Source organism: Harpegnathos saltator, unplaced genomic scaffold (assembly GCF_003227715.2).
Source record: "Harpegnathos saltator strain DR-91 unplaced genomic scaffold, Hsal_v8.6 scaffold4, whole genome shotgun sequence".
Classification (NCBI taxonomy): Eukaryota; Metazoa; Arthropoda; class Insecta; order Hymenoptera; family Formicidae; genus Harpegnathos; species Harpegnathos saltator.
Window position 1 is genome coordinate 180,791 of NW_020230205.1, and position 22,717 is coordinate 203,507.

General features: G+C 49.0%; 1 protein-coding gene across 1 annotated transcript in view; it reads right to left on the reverse strand.

Moving 5' to 3' along the window:
• GluRIB (Glutamate receptor IB) overlaps positions 1 to 18,522 on the reverse strand; it is a 178,755-nt gene extending 160,233 nt beyond the window's left edge. Inside the window, exon 1 of the mRNA XM_025301040.1 lies at positions 18,218 to 18,522. Coding sequence (XP_025156825.1) covers positions 18,218 to 18,449 — 232 coding nt within the window. The 5' untranslated portion in view covers positions 18,450 to 18,522. The remainder of the gene's footprint in view (positions 1 to 18,217) is intronic.
• Between the last annotated feature and the right edge of the window lie 4,195 nt (positions 18,523 to 22,717).

Genomic DNA, 22,717 nt, shown 5'->3' on the forward strand with positions numbered 1-22,717 from the left:
ATACTAATTTCACGCCTTGTTACCTGTTCAAGAAACAACAACAGCAGTAGCGGCGGCGACGGCGGCAACCCTCCGTTTTATTTTCACAATATTATCGTACGCGGCCACGACGATGCGATTGCGTACACAAACGGCAGTCGCGTAATAATACAGAAACATTCCTCCTCCCTCTTCCTCGCTCTTGTCGTGCCTGCACGCGCGTTTCTTAAATCTTAAAGCCCCGGCAAAATACAAGCGCTCCGCAATTCTTTAAACACCAGCGCCCATGCTCGCTTTCCTCTCTCCTCCTCCTCCTCCTCCTCCTACTACTTTTACTTCTTCTTTTTCTTCTCTCTCTCTCTCTCTCCCTCTCTCTCTCTCTCTCTCTCTCTCTCTCTCTCTCTCTCTCTCTCTCTCTCTCTCTCTCTCTCTCTCTCTCTCTCTCTCTTCCTCCGTAACCCGCTCACCCCGGCTCAAGTCGCCCAAGTCTCTTCCCGCGACGTCGACCACCCTTCACTCATCGTTTCTCTCCCTCCGTTCTCTTTCAACGTGCGCGCGGCAAGTATATGTACGCCGGTGGAAAACTTTGCTATCTCGCCGCGATACAAAACGCGCGATCCCAAGCTCCCTCCCGCCCTACCCCCTCACGCGCGACCTCGTCCTGCCCCTCTCAGCCTCTCGCCACCGCGGCTGCATCGCCACCTTCTTCTCATCCAGACCCACTTCTGTCGTCCCCTCATTCTACCGACCTCATCTCGATTTCCTGCGCGGCTTTACCGCGAATCCAAAACAGCTCGCGGTACTTATTGCCGTCGCCGCCGCCGCCGCCGTCGCCGCGGCGGCTCTCCTCGGCGAGGTTATAGCACGGCCTACTTGGAAATTCATACGGAGAAACTATGCGTATGAATTCATATTAGACGAAGTTTCGGAAAGACGACATTTCCCCGGCGCGCGGCGAAATTTCTTAACGGTTGCGCGAAATTGTCGCGACGGCGACGATTATGCGGCAGGCCGGGCAGCCTTCCATCGCGTCGCTGAGCACGGAATTTTCAAATCCCTCCTTCCTCCCCCCCCCCTCCTCCCCTTGCTGCTCTATAATAATGCTCAACATCTATTTCGCGCGCGGTGATCTTGCATCATTTACGTGTCGGCCGGTTGCGCCGGTACGTAATGTAAAATTAGTGACCCGCATCATTATTGCCTACCGAGCGGAATAATGTTTCGCCACTCCAAATGCTCGCTGACCCCTTTTTCGTGCACTTAAGTCCCTCTCTCTCTCCCACTCACTCTCCGACATGTGAGCGCGCGCGCGAGCACGTGCATTAAGATATCTGATAATATCTATCTCATCGGTCCGCACGAGAGAGTATCACTCGGTGAGATCTCTATGAATGAAGCTGTCCCGCCGGCAGCTTCCAGCTCAGTTTGTTGTTCGCGAGCGAACAGACGAGCGAGAGAGAGAGAGAGAGAGAGAGAGAGAGAGAAAGAGAGCGCGCGTGTGTGTGTGAGTTATTTCTCGAATACAATTTCAAACTGCAGTAAAGTGTCCTTTACCGCGTATGCGACCTCAGGCGAAGCAAGCGTCATATATCGCCATAAAGAGCGCGCGCCGGATACATATTTCCAGCTGCACTCGTATTTTATTCCGACGTGCATTACCGCTCTTTAAATATCACGGCGAAATTTTATGCCCGACAAGCGTCCTAACGATGCCCAGTTACGCCTCAATGCTCGTGCGCGCGGGCGCACCAGCTCCAGAGCTCCAATACCGTGGAGATGTGCATGCAAATGCGAAAAAGCGCAAGTCGATCCGCGAATCAACGCTCGCTCCACCGGACTCTCCGGAGACTGTCTCTCTCTTCTTCTCCTTTCTCTCTCTCTCTCTCTCTCTCTCTCTCTCTCTCTCTCTCTCTCTCTCTCTCTCTCTCTCTCTCTCTCTCTCTCTCTCTCTCTCTCTCTCCCTCCCTCCCTCCCTCCCTCCCTCCCTCCCTCCCTCCCTCCCTCCCTCCCTCCCTCCCTCCCTCCCTCCCCCCTCTCTCGCGACGGAACGTGCAAACAATATTTTCCGAGACGCTCGCGATTCTCGCACGCGGAAAGCTAACGCTCTCACGCTCACTCCCCCTCCCCCCCCCCGCCCGCCCGCCGGACCGCAAGCGCAGAGACTAAATTTCATTTCCCTCGGTATGTCTGCCATCTCGAGATGTCTTCCTTCCTCCCTGTCTTCGATCTCCCGCCATCGTTCCAGGATCCCTTCGTCCTTCTCTGCCTCGCGCAACGGCAATGTACCGCGAGCAATGAAAATGATTAAGCGCCACCCTGAATCCCGGCAAAGCCGCTCTAATCCGGCGCCAAAGGCAAAATCAGAGACACCGGGGCGGTGCTGTAACTGGCGAGTTAACTCGCCAGCGCCGCGCGCGTGAGGCACAGAGAGGCGACTGAAGCGCGCCCCGCTTATTATCGGCGTCCATCGGAAACGATTAAGATCTTTTTGCCTCTGGTGCCTTTGAAGAGATGAAAATGCTGGTCTACATACATAGGCAAGAAAACGACTCGCTTTGCCGGCACCTGCCTGCGCCATTCTTAATCGCGGTCTAATCCCTTTAATTCAATTTGCGAACCAAAGTCTTTCTCGCTCGATTCGTAAATAACTGTTTACGGCCGTTTCCCCCAAGTATGTCGGGCGTCGTGGGATCGGCGACGCGCGGATTAATCCTCAAGTAACAATACCGCTTACTCGCTGCTTTTTTCTCAGCCGAGAAGAAAAAAAGAAAAACCCCTCGTCGCTAGAAGAGAAATTATTTCGTCGATTTATCCCCCTGAGGACTTTCCGCGAGGCACGAGAAAGACCGACAAATATCGGAATAACTCGCCTTCTGCCGCGAGCGGAGGGCTGATCTGTAAAACAGTTGAAACGGCGAAACTAGAAAAGCACTTTCCGAGAACCCTATATATCAGTCAAAAGTTCACGCCGTTTTTCCGGCACTTATGTGATAATTCGATTGCAGAAGCACTCCCTACGTCTGTAGACGACGCAGCAGCGACAGACGGCCGTTGAGTTTCGGCTTCCCTCTTCAACCCAACCCCCTCGACTCCTGTCCCGCATCCCCACCTTCGCCCTCCGTCGCCTCCTCGCCACCCGCGTTCTCGAGATGGCAGCATACCGAGGGAAATGAAAATGATTAAGCGCCGCCGTGAATCCTAGCGAAACCGCACTAATCCGCCGCTAAAGGCAAAACCGGAGTCAACTTCGGTGCTGTAACTCGCGAGTCAACCTCCCATTACACGCGAGAAACGCAAAACGCGAGACACGAAACAGCCCGCACGCATCAGCCAGCCAGCCAGCCAGCCAGGCAATGGGCGCGCGTGCGAACCTCCATACAACGCTATCTAATTTTCACTGTTCTAGCCGCGTGATCTTGAACGTCGCCGACATTATTCTTGTTTAACGTACTTTTGGGTGTACTCTCGCCGGGTCGGAAATATTGCGCGTCTGGGAGATCCGCAGGTCGGACCGACGCGCTGTTCCGAAATTTGTAGAAACAATATGTAAAACTTGCACGCTGCGAGACCGAATTTGTGGTAGCAATATGCAAAGTCCTGCTTGGGGATGCTTAGGGAAGGCCGCCCGCGTCTTCCCGAAACGCGATAAAAGCGTAATATCAATTTCCAGACGGAAGAACGCAGGTACGTCCGATATATTCCTCAAAGTGCTCGATCGAAAAGTTGCCGATGACGTTTACGACACGTTATTATATATCGATGCGACCTATAGAGAGAGAGAGAGAGAGAGGGAGAGGGGAGTGAGGGAGGGAGAGAAACAGAACGAGAGAGGATAGAATATATAGTCGTCGAAGCGGTGTGACGGTCGCAAATAAAGCTGTCTCGGATGATTCAGAGCGCGCCTCAGTCTTCGGTTTACTAGCCCGTAGAAGAAGAGGTTCTTAAAAATATTAACCGTCCCGAAAAGCGCAAGCCTCTCCCTCTCTCTCTCTCTCTCTCTTCTTCTCGCATCGCGCCTTTTTGGTGCCACGTAACAAACTGTTTCCACGGCCCCGTTATCATCTTTCCGACTGAGAACAGTCACGGCGAGAGCAAAGAGAGAGAGAGAGAGAGAGAGAGAGAGAGAGAGAGAGAGGAAGAGGAAGAGGATCGAAAGGCGCGCGGCGAGAGAAAGAGAGACAGAGACGGGGAGAGTCGGGAACAAGAACAGGATTAATGGGCCGTCGTATCACGCACGGTGGGCGATAAAATATCGTAGGAAATATCCTCTGGCCATGTAGAGTCTTGGCCATCCGTGGAATTTACTCCCCGCGATATCTACTATCTTAGATAATCTCCGCCATTAAAGGCCACCGGCCGGATACTACTCACTCTCTATCTCGTTCGCAGCTTTACGATAAAAGCTTATGCGCCACGCCAAATGCCGTCGCTATTACAAGAATGCTCATTCCATCCGCGAGAGAGGCACTTATAGTAAATACCACTTTCTCGAGCGCGCGGAAACAGAGTGTGGCGCGATTCACCTTACGGTATTAATATAATAACCACATATGCTCGTTGTCTCTCTCGTGGGTCTTCGGTATAACATTGCGGCATCAACCTTCCTCCCTTCTCGATGGTGCCCATTCTTCCCCATCGTATTCCCATCCCCGTCCCAACCCAGCGATACCACGAGACATTCCCGTCGCGCCATTCTCGCCAAGTCGCGCGCGACCGACACGTGACAATTGCGAATCGTGCGGAGCCTTTATTCAGATCTGTATCATCGCTCTCTTGCCCTCCCCCCGCCCCCCGCCCCTCCTCCCCGTCACATTCGAGCCCTCTCCGATATACGCGAGCGCAAACAGTCTCCGTTATCATCGCCGTTATTAATGTCGTGTCGCGACCGATATTTCCCAAAGTCACCCCTCAGGATTCGCGTCTCTGTCTCTCTCTCTCTCTCTCTCTCTCTCTGCCCCCCCCTCTCGGGCTTTATCCAGCGGACGTCGAATATCGCGCAACGTTCCGGATCGGAAAACCGAAATCGTGTGTACTTGATAAATATTTGCGGACCCTTGGGTAACGGCGTGTGCGCGGACGTTAAGCCTGCGTGACGGCTCGATCTCGTGTTTCGAGACCTTCCACGAGAACGTATATCGCGAGCCACTTTGGACGTCCTGACGTATGGCGTGTAAATACGAATATCGCGCGCGGAACAGTAATGCGGTCCGCAAGGGCCGCTCTCGGGGAGGGTAGCGCACCCCTGTCATGTTCCCAAGCCGCAGTGGTCTGCCAAGTGGGATTTTGGTCGTTCTGCCAACCCGCCGGGTAACTCGTAACAGAGTCACCAAAGCGGGAAAATTACGACTGGGACGCCAGCTTCTGGGATGTTCTTCTTCAACATGAAGTACGCTGCCTTTCGAAAGGGGAGCGCGCGCGCGCGCGCGCGATCTCTTTCCGCACCGCACACTTGCCGCTCGCTCTTCCGCTTATTTCTACCTTCATACACTCCCGTCTAAACTTGAATGGGAGTTAACGCTGTAGGTCGGAAGCGCGATTCCTGTCGTCGACTGTACGTAATAGTCGCTTCTCGACACGTAACAGCGATCATAAGTTTATCGCGAGCGGTTCTGATTAAATTCGGCGGCTTTATTAAATTCCCCGGTGGATTATTATTAATAGGATAACGGCGGGCATGAACGGGATAATAATAACTTTTCGAAGCGCGCGTAATAGTATATACACACACACATACACACACACACATATGTCTCTCTCTCCCTCGCGAAGAAAATGACGCGCATTATGCATCCCGGCATACGCTACGCCTATTTCGTGGACAAGCGACTATCAGCAGCCACGAGAATTCTCGAGCTACGTGACTAGAGTGCAAACCGAAGAAGACGGCGCGGCGCCGGCACGTCGTACGACGACAATGCGGTGTTCTTGCACGGGCGATGTATTACCTCGGGCATTAATCGGTTCGCGATAGCGCGCGCGCGCGGCGGTGTTGGTAATATAAGCACGATATTATAAGGGCGACGAGCCAGCCGATCTTCGAAACGACGTTGCGCTCCTTGTCGCGGCCTTAATTAAATTCTGGCAAAGAATCGGAAGTAGGCAAAAGTTCAGCACCTCTCCTCCCCTGCCCCTCCTTCGCACCGCGTCCTCTTTGCGCCGCGCGCTCCTACCCGATGCCGCTGACGGAACTCGGCTCGGGCCACGCGGGTTTTAATAACCGTCCCGGAACCGAGCAAGAAGAAGCTGGCAAATGGCCGTGCGGCGTCGGTGGCGGCTCTGGAAGCCGAGCCAGAGAGCAGAGGAGAAGGATATACCAACCCGCTGGAGTCAAGCATCGATCCCTCTATTCCTGTCCCGTTCCCCCGCGTGCTCACTCCTCCACCATTTCCTCACGCAACCGACGTATTCCCGTCTCTCCATCTCTCCGCCTGTTCCCGTCCACCGTCCCTGTCCCTCCCTTCCTCCCTCCCTCCCTCCCCCTCTTCTCTCTCTCTCTCTCTCTCTCTCTCTCTCTTTTCTCTCTATCCTATGACACCGCACGTTTCTCTAGAAAAGCTCACACGCGCCTTACGCCTCCCTTTACCCTCTGCATGGCTCTTTCCGCGTGCTTCTCACCTCCGCCGACTTTCACGGTAATTTTTTTTCCCACCCTCTTTCCCCTTGCCGTTCACCCATCTAGCTATCTATCTATCTATCTATCTATCTATCTATCTACGTATCTATCTATCTACGTATCTATCTATCTCTATCTATCTATCTATCTATCTATCTATCTATCTATCTATCTATCTATCTATCTATCTATCTATCTATCTATCCGTGTCTCCTTTTCCGTTTTTCCCCATCTACCTATTCCTCCGCCGATCTATTCCCCCGGTCTCTCTCCTTCTCACTCCCTTTCGCGCGGTTCACTTTTGTCCTTTCCTCCCTATTGGGCTCCACCTTGGTCTAGCTTCCTGTACAAACGTCTCCGAGTCAGTCTATGACATTACTGCTTGCTAGCGCGCTACTTCTTCCCCGACTGATTCCACCGAAGCCGAGCTTCCCCTACTACTCTACTCTACCCTCGTCTTTTATTTTCCGCTGCTCTCACCGTGCGATATCCCCGCCAGTCCCGTTCCGATACCGCTAACCCCTTTGCAGGGTTCGCGGCAGACGGTGCGATATCTCGCGTAACCGCGGGTTATCGCCGAGGGAAAATTCTTTCGCGTACCACCGACCTTGCACACTCTCAACCTTTTAATCACCTCATCCCGACCGTAAACAGAATGCAGAACGGTATTTTTGCAGCTGAGAATGTCTGACTCTGGCCGGATATATCTATATCCACTGCATATTATCACTCAGATTGTCAAAATCGAGGCAATACGTGAACTACGATGTAGAATAATCACGTAAATAAATTGTAGCACAAAGATAAAACGAGTGCACGTGAGGCGAAATTATTTTAGAATGACGTAAAAAATATGTATACACATCAGATTGCTCTTTATAAAATTGCACACATGTCGCGATCTTGATAGTTTTGCATCAAACAATCTCACAATTTTCACGTCTTTTCTTCATGAAATAATGAAAGAAGAGACTACAGCTTTGTGTGTGCAATGGATAACACGTAAAATCAACTACGATATAGAATAATCACGAAAATAAATTATAGCGCAAAGATAAAACGAGCGTGCGTGCGCGAAATTATTTTAGAATGACGTAAAAAAAATATGTACATATATCAGATTGTTCTTTATAAAATTACACACATGTCGCAATCTTGATAATTTTGCATCTCATAATTCAATCTCATAATTTCCACGTCTTTTCTTCTTCAAATAATGAAAAAAAAAAAAAACTACCGCTTCACGCGTGCAATGGATAACACGTAAAATCAGATGCAGCGGTATTTTTGGCGTCCGCTAACGACCATTGGTCAAACCATTGGTCCTCGAAGAGTCTATTGCGGCATCTTCCCGGCATCATGGGAGAGCAGCTCAGTGGTATCAGATTATACTCGGCGGTCGAGCCACTGACATTTTCCACTGCGAACTATCATAGATAACGTATATGCGGTCGCGTATCCACAGTACCGAGGAAGATGCACGTATGCAGACTTGTACCCAACAGTAACGTTATTCCCATGTGCAACGGAAGATACATGCCACATTGCGAGCAAACATGCGCGTGCACACATAACCGAAAAATACTTGAGCGAAACGCGTTACGCTGCTCGGAAAGAACTGCGCGGAGTTTCGAAACACGAGCAGAAGAATCGAATCGGACCTACCACCGGACCGATTGCTTGTTGATTGGTTTCCCCATCCTCTAATTTCTAATTGAACCTCAATAGCGCACGTCGCTTTGTGTATTTACGAACGTTTTATCCTCATCGATCTCCTCAGCGTATTTTCCAAAGTAAGAAAGATTCACCGAGATGTCATTCGAAAGTATATAATAAAAAGAAAAAAAAAATATATATATACACATATATCGAGAACATGTATAAATATACATAATTAATGCTGGTAAATTCAGCACGAGGGAAATAAGTTGCTACAACGAAAATGTACACGAAAAATACGCGTAGTACCGCGAGCGTGTTGTACGGATACAATGGTAAATACGCTTTTCGTAACAATAAACCTCTATTGACTGAAAACCCTTGCGATGTCTCTTATGAAGACATACCAGCTCCACGAGGAAAAGCGGCTCGGTAATATCGGATTACTCGCGGTCGTCTCTGATGCTTCCACGCTTCTGCTATTGCCGCAACGATAGTAATGGCGGGCACAGTCTGTAGCTGTAGGACGCGTACGTGGCGGCGGGGTAACGTTATTCCCTGACACGAATAGATGTACGTTCCATCGACATTGATGCTCAACAAGCAGACAGCCCGACTGGCGCATATTGTACGACAAGCGCGTAAGACATCCAAATGCAACGCCAGCGCGCGCTTCGAAGTATCGGCATAAACAGTTTATTAAAATGCAGCTCGAGAGTGACGGTATCAGGTGTTCGAAGGTCGACGCTGAAAATTAACCGAAACGACCGTTAAACGAAACGAAACTTCCGGTGGATCTCGCGAGAATAGCGAGTGAGAGCGTGTTTTTCAACACTCGCAGCGAAAACGCTCGTTCGCCGCGTCTCTTGAAAAACAACAGCTACCGGTCCTGATGGGTGATCAGGATCGCGGGGTGAATTGGATTCAAGTTAAAAACTCGCAAGCCAGGTAAATTATAGCCATCGGGCGCGAGAGTAATTGTTTCGTGGTGTCCAAGAGAGTTAGTAGACCAAATGGAAGCGAATCGAAGTAAATCAGTGTACTTCGTTTAAAATACGATTCTCTCGCCATTGCTATACAATTTATCAGCTCCCGGTAAAACTAACACTTACATCAAGCCGAGTAGGAAAGCGGTCGAAATTAATAGAGACGTCGCGTGGGCGCTGACCGAGTTACGTCGCGGATTATCCCGGCCACTTTTATTTCCGCTCCACGAGACGAAACCAACTAATCCTCTTTCTCTCGGCGCGACACACGCACACACACACACACACGCGCGCGCGCGCGATGATAAATATATGTGTATTCGTATACACACGGAGCATACGTTTCTCATGGTTCCTTCTTGCCGGCTAATCTGCTGTTTATACGTACGTACATAATGGAGATATATATATATATATATATATATGTAAATATCTGAGAATACTACAAATTGACCGTAAGAGCCACCCAGCCACTGATCGTCGATAGCGCGGCGCCGCGAAATACGCCGGGCGGCGGAGCAAATCAACCGGAACGCGATTGCGCCGTGGAAATGAAACCGCGGAATCTTCAGCCGCGGCGAATTTCCGAAATTCGCCGGCACAAATTTCTATATTAATAGCTTTAACACACAAGCGGACGCCCAGTGCGCAGAGCGCAAATGCCGATGATGCTGCCGGGGCGATTCACGATTCAGAGAGAGAGAGAGAGAGAGAGAGAGAGAGAGAGAGAGAGAGAGAGAGAGAGAGAGAGAGAGAGAGAGAGAGAGAGAGAGAGAAAGAGAAAGAGAAACATCCCCACGCGCAGGGGTGCGTCGTGTTCGACCCCGGCGGAATACGCGTCGATGACCGTATACGAGCCAGCGGTTTTGTCATTCTAATAGGGAGGGCAATGCATCAATTATAGAAACACAGCCAGCCCGACCTGGCATTACACGGCCGCCGAATAACGCGGCCCGATTGCGCGCGATTATGCGAACAATAAATTGGCAGTCGGATGCACCACGCACGAGACATTCCGACGTTTCAACGTGCTCGCGTTCAAACGTGCTCGCCCTCTCTTCCTTTTGTGCCGATCGTAATAAAGACAATGGGGGAAATTCTTGCGGTCGCTTGGTGGTACCGCCTGCGACTTAATGACAGTATCAATGAATAACGACTCGAGTCGTATCTCGAGGTATTATTTTTATCCCGGTTGTGTGAAAGGAGCTTTCGCGAAAGCCCGAGTCGAAATTTTGATTCTGCGTTCATCCCGCAAATATGGTCGACCTTGAGGGATAAATACAGAGAATCATGATATTTATATTTATATGTAGGCTATACAAGTTATTCACCTACCTTACGCTATACACATTTACTTATTGCCGTTTTCCCCATGTTGAGATATGAAAAAGCATTTGTTCAAGAATCATTTAATATTATATTCCACCCCCCCTCCCTCCCCCCGATCTTCTATCGCAATTTAATTTTTATTCTTATTTTTAATGAGCAATGTGTAAATTATGTAATTAACTCAACTACAGGTTCATGTGCAGTAAGCAAATATTAAATAATTAATATAAATAAATTTAGGGTTAATGGGGGTAAATAAAACAACAAACTTTGCATATAGTTTCCTCAATATTCTTTCTTTCTTATTTTCTCATTCTCGGCAATGGAAACTTTGAATAAGATTTGGAGATTCAAAGGTAATAGAGAGAAAGGAATCTGTCGTCTTTAAAAGAACGAAGACAGTAGTTGTGGAAAAAAACAAATAAGGATTTAGATATGGACGACGCGATAAACAAGGTTGAACAGGAAGATGCAGGAAGAAGAAGATCGTTAGCAGATTCAAAATGAAACTTATCACATAAGAAACATTATTAAAAAGAACAAATCTTTCAAAATTTGCAAGATTGAAGTCAGTATTCGTAGTTGCATGCTCCACAGTCTTTTATCGAGAACGTAATTAATTACAGACTCGATTTCGTAACTTGTAATTCGTAACTTGTTATTCAGTTGTTTCGACCGACATATATATCTTTTGTATAAAATAAGTGGAGTTGACAAATAAACAAGGAAAGTTATTGTTCCTAATTAAACGCCTACAAACTACGAAAATACCAGCCTTCAGATAGATCTCAATTTCGACTCGGGTACTCCTTATTCTCGCAAAGTTCGTCAAACATCCCGCGTAATAAAAATTTTGACACACCTTGAAATACATGACGTATCATTGTCGACAGTCCTGCTTGCCCTAGCTTGCCGATCCCTCATCCTGCTCCTGATACTCCACCCTCTGGCACTGGCACTGACACTGACACTCGCGCAGATACAATCCGATCGCGGAGAAACGCGGTATCAATTAACGCGCTCTGTCGACGAAAGCCCGATTATATATATGCCAATAGCCGAACAAAAATTTTACTCGACAGTGAATGTAAACAACGCGCCGATACGCGCGTACATCGGCGTCGCGATGTCTACGACGGCTCGAGACGCAATGGGTCGGCCAAGGACAAATACACACACCGCGCGAGAGTACCAAGCTATTGTCAACTGGGGAGGGGGGAAGACACTGTCGCGAGTCGTGTTGTCTCGGCGGTGCCGAGAAATTAAGACTTCGGCGCTTTCAAAATGCTCCGGATCTTTAAATTATTAAACTGTCAGATTATTAATTGTCAGTCAATTAAGACAGTTGCACGCGCGGCATGTATAGAAAATATCACTCGTAACACTCGACAGCCGTTGTGCAATTATCAATTTACGCCGCGTTTCCGCGTTGACTCGTACTTTCGGCCGGTGCTATCTGGTGCCTGGTCATGATGACGATCAGGAGCAGACTTGAAGACGGATTGCGGGACGCAGGATGCAACAACTCGTCGGCGACGAGTTCCTTCGTTTTCTATACCTTTTCTATACCTCAAATCTTGTTAAGATCTCTAACATCAATAAAAGAAATATAAAGAAATAGTAAGAAAAGAAAGTTTCTCGTTTTATCTGTCCATTTACTTATTAATATCTATTAATTGAGATTAATAGGATAAACTCTATCTGCAGTTGAATGAAATTATATAACACGCGACTTATGGAAATTGATAATTAGGAAGGATATAAGTGTGTGTGTGTGTGTGTGTGTGTGTGTGTAGAATCGTTGAGATGATGAAATATGAAATAATTCTTAAACAAGTTCCCTCCCCCGCCAGATCTCAATAGGACGACGTTAAACAAGTATTTGCGGTATCAAGAGATAACAACCCGTATAATATTGCGCCTCGAGAAATTCTCTACTGGTTTTTCAAGCCCAACGGAATTTGCGGTAGCAAAATTTCGACTCGGGAACGCAGTGTACCATTGACAGAGGTCTTACGCCGATTCCCGGCGAAATACGCGCGTTGATTTGAAACAACACTATAAGGCAATCTTTTTTCTTCCAATGTGTACCGAGACACGGGAAAATTGCCTGCATAGTTTTGAAAACGGCCGTTTCGGCCGTTTGACCATTAGATCGCTCGCGCGAGGCGATAGTGTTCAGACAAGGCGATAGCGGATACGACGGCGAAGCGGCAAGAATTTCCTCTCTCCTCCCTCTCTTTCTCTCTGACTCTCTCCTCTCTCGTTTTAACTCGCAATACCTCGGACGCACGAAAATTCGATTTCGCCTTACTGTCTGCCGGCCCCTGGCAACGAGAGGCAAATTCTTCGGCAGTGTGCAAGGCGTGGCACGATGGAAAGGCTACGGGCACGGTCCTGTCTCCCTTGTCTGGTAACGTCGTGCTATTAATCGCATTAGGCGAACGACGGGTCTGCTTGAGTGGTGGATGGCCTTGCCTTCCTTCACAAAGGCATCGCACGCCGGGGTACCTTCAACCGTGTACCGTGATACGGCCAGCGAACGCGCATTCTGGGTATATATCAATCACATACCAAGAACGCTCAGAGTTCCCCGCCGAGCACTCCCTGTCGAGCACTCGATTAGACCTTTTAATAATCTCCTACGCATCCGAAGAAGTATTCTCTGATCGTGCAGACATATCTCGTCCCGGAGATATGTGCCGCAACTCGCAACATTCCACGGGAGAGATGCAAGTCGGTAGGAAAGCTCCGGTCTTTCCGACATCGCTTACAAATGTCCGACAACGATCGTCGAGAAGGAATGATAGAATGCGCGTACGATCGAATTTTCTTTAGACACTGAGAAAGCTTTTCTCCACGGTACTCCGCTTTGACTTGAAAAGCTTCGAGAACGTGCAAACGCCCTAGTAACGTACAAAACATCGAGGATGTCGCTAAAAATTCGAAACATTTTGAGACATCCAGCGTTTCCGTTGACGCTGGTCGTAAAACGCTAGTCGTCGTAATTACCGTAAAAAAAGAACGTCATCAATCTCGTAACTAGTTGTGACACGAGAGAAGTTTCTAATTAAATCTTTGCAGTTAAGCACAAGTACTGCCGTCACGCTTGCCTAATGCGAAAAAGTTGTTTCCCTTTGAAGATTCTGAAATGTTCTCTGCAGGAAATGCGTCTTTAACATGTACCGCTAAATGCAAAGACATCAATTAAGCTACATATATAAATGAATACCTTGAAGAAAAGTTGCTCGTACTCGCAAAGTGCGCGTTTCACATCTCTCGCGCGAGACAGACAGACAGACAGACAGAGAGAGAGAGAGAGAGAGAGAGAGAGCGAAATTTAAAATTTCGCGGGATTATCTCTCTCCACCGGCCGAAAGTCCAATTGACTCCGTCGCTGCGATATCGACATTTTTTGCTGACTATATATTAATCTCTCGTACAACGAGAGATCCGTATCTTTCGTGCAAATTACGACCGGCTAGCGTTAATTTCGCTCGCGCTCCTTCGAACGCTCAAAAATACGCCCGCGCCAGGCGCAATTACTCGCTATTATTTCGACGGTATTTTATGGTTGCGCAATTAAACGCGGAAAACAAAATCTAAAACTCGCTCTTACACGGAGCGATCCCCCCGGGCCACATTAATTCCGCAGCTTTAATGAAAAAAAGGAAGCGCATCAACGCAACGAGGGTGTATCGCGAGCACACACATACACGCGTGCAATATTAACCAGAGCGTTGATGCTCGGTGCACCATAAATCCGGGGTCAACCGTCTACGTCTCAGCCGCTACCCCCGCGATGCTTTCACTGTCTCTTTCGCATAATTCCACCGAAAGTATACGCCCGCCGCCGATGTGGCTCACCCGTCTTTGAAGCGCGCGACAGAACAGCCTTGGCGCGACGCGCGGGGGCAAACCCGCGGAACAGCCCGCCCGCGACATAATTTCAGCGAGGCAACAAACCCTCTCCGCGCCACATCCACCCCCGCGTGCCGACGTCACGGCCGTCTGCCGTGGCGTGCAACCTTCTCTCGTCTTTTCGTCGACTTACTACCCACTGCCACCGTCATCGTGCCCGTCTCCTCGCTCGCATAATCGCGAAAGAGAGAGAGGGAGAGAGGGGGGGAGAGAGAGAGAGAGAGAGAGAGAGAGAGAGAGAGAGAGAGAGAGAGAGAGAGAGGGAGACGCCGTCATTTCTATAGACATTCATTATTCACTGCTCGCTCAACAACGCGCTTCACCCGTACTACCCTTTCGCGTTGCCGCTCATTTCTCCCTTTCTTCGGCGCGAATCTGCATGTACCTGTCTTCCGCGTTCGACGCTTACCGCGCGTTTCTCTATTTCCCGCCAACGGGCCGCCTGTTAAGAATCGGCGACGGCGATAGCCCGCGCGAGTTTTTTCAAACGAATATCGCCCGCCCGCTCGCGCCAGCCAGCGTTGAACTTTGCCGGAGGATTTTCAGATCAACGAGAGAGAGAGAGAGAGAGAGAGAGAGAGAGAGAGAGAGAGAGAGAGAGAGACGCCGGAAGAAAGCGGGCGAGAGGGAGCGCGCCGGGCGCCCGACGAGAGGCGGAATATTTCATGAGAACGACGAGAGGACGACGGCGAAATCCAGCTCGCGGTAATCCATCGGGCCGGTAATGTTTTGCACAATTCATACGACCCGCTAAACGCTTTCTGATGGCTCGATTTAATTACAATACGCTTCGATTTTCGGGGAACGCGCGGGCAGATGTACACTCGCGGAATCGATTAAAATCCCCACCTCCTCTTCTCCCCCTCGGCCGTCGCTCGACTCGTTATGTCATCGCGTTGTTTTCGTGCGATCGGTTTGTTTAAAAAATGTACACACGGCCTCGCGAAAGACTCGGCGCGAGGACTGGAGGGTTTTTCAGATCAGCGTGCTCGTATTTTCCAAGCTTTTTTTGTCCCCCTTCTTTCTCGCTTCGCATCGGCATAAACTGTTAATTCGCGCGCGACGAATGGTTCGCTGCGACGCGGTTAATTAACATGACACAGGGAGAGAGAGAGAGAGAGAGAGAGAGAGAGAGAAAGGCTTACAAATAAGTTGCACGGATGACCGCTCGGTTCGGCACGACGAGCAACGCGCGACGCTTCCTCAACTCGAACCGACCGTGTTAACGTCGGCAGCATTGATTTTCGATTCGCCGAAGATAATATACGGTAATGGAGTGTAAGCTGTCGTATCGAGATCTAGCGGCGTTATTGAATTAAAAATATCGAGTATTTATACGTAACTCTGAAGCGTTTCAAATACAGACGCGTGTTGGTACAATCGATTGATTAACCGCTATTACTATGTTACATACACGCGTTTCGTGCGCTCTCTTTCTCCCCTCTCTCCCTCTCTCTCTCTCTCTCTCTCTCTCTCTCTCTCTCTCTCTCTCTCTATCTCTCGACTTGTCATATATATTCCGCTGCAACGTAGCGGCCATGTCGAGTATGCATCAAATATCATGTCCGTCGAAAACAAGCGCTCGCGAAAAATCGTATTTGCATTTAGAATATTACTGATAATACGAGCTCCGACAATATTTACGCGCCTCGCACGTCATAATACGCGCGTCGCGTGTTTTTCCGACTTCCAGCAGCGCGATCGCAAAGTTCCGACTGACGACACGGCGCTAAGCAACTGTGCAAATGCCATTTTTCGCTGCTTAATCGAGCGTCGAAATATAAATAAACATAAAGGTACATAAAAAAGTTCAACATTCAACGATGTTATTGATAACCAGAAAAAAAAACATTTTGTAAGCTTGCAATATTTATCAAGGCGGAACTGCGCCAACTAGTATTTATGCCATCAGTATATTTTTTTCGAATATCGTTTCGGCCGCTTGTAAAAACGTTTTACGTTTTTTTCCATAAAACTCGCGATCGTTAACCGAGAGGAAAACTTCCGCGCGTGAGTCCGAGATCGCTGTGACATGTTAAAGTTTGGCTCCCTCAATGAAAAACTTTCCCAATCGCTCGTCCTGTGTCTCCTCTTTACGCGCGCTCTCTTTTGGCTTCTTATTTCCCCATATCGTGCCGTTTCCAAATCGTAAAAGAGGATCGATAGAAATCAAGCTCGCCGAAGCTATGATCGCTCTACGCGACCGTAGGTGATTCGTATTATATATCCGCGTCTTTGTCAAATAATGACAAAACAATTTTCTTTAGTCTTCTCTTTAAAGCAGAAGGAAAGAATCTACCTCAGCTTCCTAGTTTCAGTTGTTCAGTTGTTCCACTCCGTACTCTTTTCGATCAATCCTTTGACAAATGTAATACATTAAACGTAAAAGGGAATGTTATATTTCATTCCTGGGAAACGAATTTTGCAAATATTCGAGAAACGTAATACTACGTAGTAATTCAAATGAATACAGAATTACTCTCCATCATGAACGAAGTGACATGTTTCGTACACAAAAATGTACGAGTCAAAAATACGTGGACATACGAGACCGGCCGAAGGCGACCCCATTAAATGATGATGAAAGGAAAAGAGGAAAAGAAATTTGAAACATTTCGCTATTAGAATAAATAATACTTTATATGTTTATTACAGCGTCGCGTCTGCAGCGTAAAAGTGCAACAGCGACGCAGCAATCGCATTAATCAAGTTTCTCCGCATAAAAAAAGACGATTTAATACTCGTTGCGCTTTATATCTCGCATATATACGCCACACGTACGCGAAATATCAGCGAATAGAAGCATTGGAGATTGGAAAACTCTTTGAAACAAGCGATTACGAAAAATTATATTCGCGTTTGTTTTTGAAACGTGGGCGACGACAACAACGAAATGCTGCATATTGAAAAAGATAATTGCAGCCGTACTTCGTTTTACGGTACGCGCTTTCATATCTGTACAACAATATCGATACACGCGGAACATAAACAACGTATGAAATAGGAAACTTCTTTGGGCTACTATATCATCCGGCATTGGGAGAATTTCGCTGTGTACCGCCGAGTCTCGCTAATGTTTCCTACCAGGATGCAACTGCATTACGTGATCTCGGGCGGAAAAATGATTATCTCGAGTATATCGAAGCGAATAAATGCGCGCGCGCGCGCGCGAACACGATATCGGTAATTAAACCGGGCGCCGACATTCCGATGAAAATAACGTGGTGCAGCTCGATCACGATGTCACGTTATGTTTCGAGGCTATTTATTTTGTCACGTTTTTCTATCGAGCGTAATCGATGTGACGTCGCGCGCCGCGGAAGGGGGTGGCGACGGAGGAAGAGGAGCAGGAGAACGAGGAGGAACCGATATTATTGCTGGAGTATGCGCTGCACCGGTATTTAGAATACATAGGCGAACGGTATGTTTGCGTACGGCGGCTATGTACACCCGAGTTCAGTAACCCTTCTGCCGACGGCAGACGTGCTCGACGAGGCTGAGCCCGGCTAGGCACTCGACTCGACGCGTTTCTCTCTCTCCCTCTCCCTCTCTCCCTCTCTCTCTCTGTCCGTCGCGAAAAGCCTGTACCACCTCGACTGAGAGAGCTCGGTACCAGTAGCATAGCGTCGAGGACGACGGCTATCGGCTCACGACGCGACAATCGGTCGGTGTGTAAACGGAACATTAACGGCAAGGTAGACAAGTAGACAGACGCGAGAGCAACACTCACCAATGGAAATCTTGTCCGGGTACGCCGCAGGCACCAGGACCAAGAGGACGGTTAAGGCCATGGTCATCATCTTGGCAGTGGATGTTGATCCGCCGATCTTACCGGCACCGGTATCTCTCGCGTCGCCGGTTACCCCGGGGACGTACGAAGCCGCGGTACCGAGCGGGAACGTCGCGCGACGCCGCCGTCGCGACGAGGGTGGTCCACCCGTCACGTGAACAACCGGGAGCATCTTCCGAGCTCCGTGGTCTGACACAAACTGCCGTACTCCACTCGGCGTGAACTCGGTTTCGCCTGAACCGCCCCAGCATCCCTCTCTCGTCCGCTCACCCTCAGCTCTCTCCACCGCCCCTCCCCGTCCGCTCGAGCTCTCTTTCTCTCTCGCGCGCGTCTCGAGCTCTCTGTCCCGCTCCCTCTGCCTCTCTCTCTCTCTCTCTCTCTCACCCCCTTCGTGGACCCCTTAACCAGCAGCCACCCCCTCCCCGTCGCTGCCGCGCTCCTCGCCCTCCTCCGACGCGTTGCAGCGTTCTCGCTCTCGATCCACCCTCCGGACCCGCCGTCGCGACTTCCGCCACCACCGACGCGGGTATCCTCCGTCCTCTCTCTCTCTCTCTCTCTCTCTTTCTCTCTCTCTCTCGCTCTCTCCCTCCCCCTCTCGCCACCCTCTCTTCCACCCTCGCATGTTCCATCCCCCCTCCCTCTGTCGCGCCCTCGTGCTTCACCACGGTAGTTCAGGGTGGAAGCGTACGTTTAACGCGCATGTTACGATAGTCGCGGCGCGCGCGTTCGTCTCGGAAATATTCCACGCACCTGCTGACTCGCGCGCGCGACGCGCACGCTACCGATACCGCCGCCGCCGCCGCCGCCACCGCCGCCGCCGCCGCCACCGCCGCCACCGCCGCCACCGCCGCCGCCGCCGTCGCCGCCGACACCGGTGCGCGTCGACTCTCTCGTTGTAGCTGTCGATGGATCGGAATTAAACCGACGCGCGAGTATATTTCTGCTGCCGCGGCTTCGTTAGCCGCGTCCCGTCGCGTCGCTCGTGCGAAAGCGCCCTTATCGAGGGATGACGCGGGGATATTACCTGTGTGGTCGACGTAGAAATAAATAAAAGAGAAATCCGTCGTGCGAGAGGAAAAGGCGCGCACGCGAAGATAACGGGCGAAATCGTCGAGTACGGCTCTTTCCAACTGTCATCCTATACACGGAATTCTTAATACGCGACTCTAAGTAGACTCGCTAGAGTGCATCTCTCTCGTTCGGACAACTCACGTTTATTTATTCAGAGTGTTTGTGTAAACAAATTAATCTTCCGCTTGAAGCAAGCGCTCCCGGAGATCCCGAGAATACGCGCATTTTCTTTCGTACCTGCGATTATCGTCATTCGCAATTCTTTCAATACTGAAAGAATCGGAAAGCTACAAACGTAAACTGTCGTACATGTTGGCATTGTCATCAAAGAGTGAATAAAGTGCATGCGCGAAATGCGAGAGCATATGAACGAAGGATTGATCATATTTTTTATTTACTCGAATAAGTGCGCTTTGCGTGAATTTCACGTTAGATTTCCCGTGTGACGTAAGTTCTCTCGAGCTGAAATTATTTCTCGAATTTAAAATCGGATTTAAAGAAGAAAAAGAAAGTCGCTTTTTTAAATGCCTGTTTGCATTCGCAGTTTCATTTGCATCGATGAATTTTTTATAACATGAAACGTAAGAGGATCAATGTTCGTGGACTTGATCGGATCCACAATTCGACAAATGTTTCGCATCTTTTCGGCTCTGTTCTGCAGAGAAAGGAGATGAATTTAATGTATGGCGCGTAATGATGAGCCGTTTAAACAAACGTAATTTCAATAAATTAATAATCCCTGAACTGTAACGCAGGGCGTTCGTGAGCCATTACAATCTATTACAATTCGCACCTTCGTGTTGCACGTCTAACGCGCATCGCAGACGAGACGTAAAGTACACTGTGGTATCTTAAGCTTCTTACATATCTTAAAGCGACTCTTACGACTTTTATACGACAGTATTGCCGAGAAATGACACAATGTCGCTTTAGTACTGATGGAAAGACTATCCGATATTACATGCACGCGTAGCATTCTCTTTGCCAGGAAATTCATAAGAATAAGGTATAACTTACCGGAAAGCGCGCAGCGTCGCAAACAGTCCCGTCTAATATATGCGCGACGCGTCTTCGCTCGTTGCTCGGATAACTTTCTTCGTCGAGGTTTTAAGCGGTCGGACGGTCAACTTTATACGTCCGCGTTGGCGAATTATGGAAATCCTTCCTGAAAAAGTTCAAAGTGCAGTGAGACCGGCCACGCTAACGTGTCAAAAGGTGCAAGTCGTTGGCGGAGTACGTCAAAAGTTTTGACGAGACGCATTAACGTTTGTCCCGACGCTATCGTGTTATCATTCTCGCGCGCATTTATACGTCTGATAACGTTGAAGTAATGCCGGAAATGACGCTAATAAACGTTCAACGAAAACATTTAATGACGAAAAATTTCGGATCGGTGGGTTGATATAATTTATTAAAAATAATATCAAAATTTATTTGAGAATAATGTCAAAATAAGAAACGAATAACTATCACAATAGAATATGATAACAAAGATATACCTTTCGCTGTATTCCGAGTAGCGACGTGCTCAGCAATTCAACACCACACAAGCGGATGATTGAACGGGGGGGGGGGAACTGAATCGCCATTGATAGCGAATATATTCTTCCTGCAAAATTTTCAGCGTAAATTAAAAGAGGTCGGAGCGTGGTGGAAAAGTTTTGTGTTGAGGGAACAGGGCAGAAGCTGTAATAATTCTTTTTTTAACGTAAGTCACAAAGAGGCACAACGGAAAATATTACATTTCGATGCTTTCGCGTGACGGGATTATCATTACGTCATAGTCGGAACGGATTATAATACGTATATTATTTCTTTCATGTTTATTTGAAATAAAATTGAAATTTCTGAAATTTTAATGCTCTGTGCAACCCATTTTTACGTGCTGCCCATTTCCAAGCATTTTTACATTGCATCGCAAGAGAGAAATGCCCCGATACATAATTAGCCCATTATTTCATCTCACAAAAAGAAAAAAAAACAAACAGACAACATCTCGGCACAATACAATGGCGAGCTTCAATAAAGGCCGAAATGGCTTCATTACGCAACTACCATCTCTCGGACACTGCTGCGTTATCGTAAACGTTGCGCCGTTACGCGACGGTAATGAGAAACGTACCTCATTATGACAAACCGATGTCAATGTATCTTTGCGACGTAGCGTTTGTCGCGACTTGATTTACTCGCGGCGGCGCGGCGGCGGCGATTTGCCGCTCGCAGCTGGTGGCAATAAATTCGCGGATCCGTGTCTAAGCCGGAGGTTCGCGCGCCCTTCGACGCAAGAGTCGTAACGCCAAGTGCGGAATAAAAGCAAGCCGCGCGTGCTGCATCGCTCGCAAAACGCTCGCGTCGCGCCGGGCTCTCGGAAACACGTCCGAGAACTACGGCCCCTAGACTGCGGCGTGTAAAGCGTATATCCCGCGAGCGAGCGAGCGAGCGATCGTAAAACGTCGATACGCGCCGCCCTCGACGCCATTGTCGAACAATGACGAACCTGCAAGGGCGGCCGGCTTCGAATCTCCCGCGCGCCAGCGTCGATAAATTCGCGCGGGGAAAGCGCGGCCGACACGTCGCGGGGCGAGTTCGCGCGTGCTTTACGAGCTTCCGACGACCTGGCGCTCGTAAAGACTAACGTCGTCGCGATCAAAATTAACGAGGAAGCGATCCTAAAGCGATCTCGCGGTAAAGCGTACCCTAAACTCGAACACCAATAATACGACAGATGAGAAGTCGCTACGGCCAATGAGAGTTCGCCTTACCGCTGAGAAGTCTCCCGGCGGGATCCGACGTTCGTCGAGCGGAGGGAAACGGACGAAGAAGGATCTCGCTGAGACGAGATCTTGTTCGAGATCCTTTCTCTGCTTCCGCTTCGGATCTAACCGTCGTCGTCGGAATCGAACATGGCGCTCGGTATGCTAACCGCAGGAACGCGGTACGCGATTGCTAACGTACGACGTTATCGCGCGGTAATGACTATGAAGTATGACTCTTACAAAGTATGATCGAGAATATGCACTTACGCAGACGCACGCATGTTTGGTGGACACGATAGTCACGATGAGATGCGCTCAGTTGTTTCGCTCGTTTTCATCGCGCTAAGCCGGATCGGCGGTTCAACATTTTGGAAGTGATGCGCAAAGGAGACGAGCCGTTAGTGCACGAAATCGTTACCGTGGCGCTACCTGCAAATAGTGCAGAGATAGAGAGATAAAGCGAGAAAAGGATAGGTAGAGAGAGAGAGAGAGAGAAAGAGAGAGAGAAAATGTGACCTGTGGATGTTTTAAGGATAAAAGTAACGTGCAAAATACCTACCCAAATAGCACGAGTGTCTAAACAATGTTTTGAAGCGTATAAAAATCTTCATTT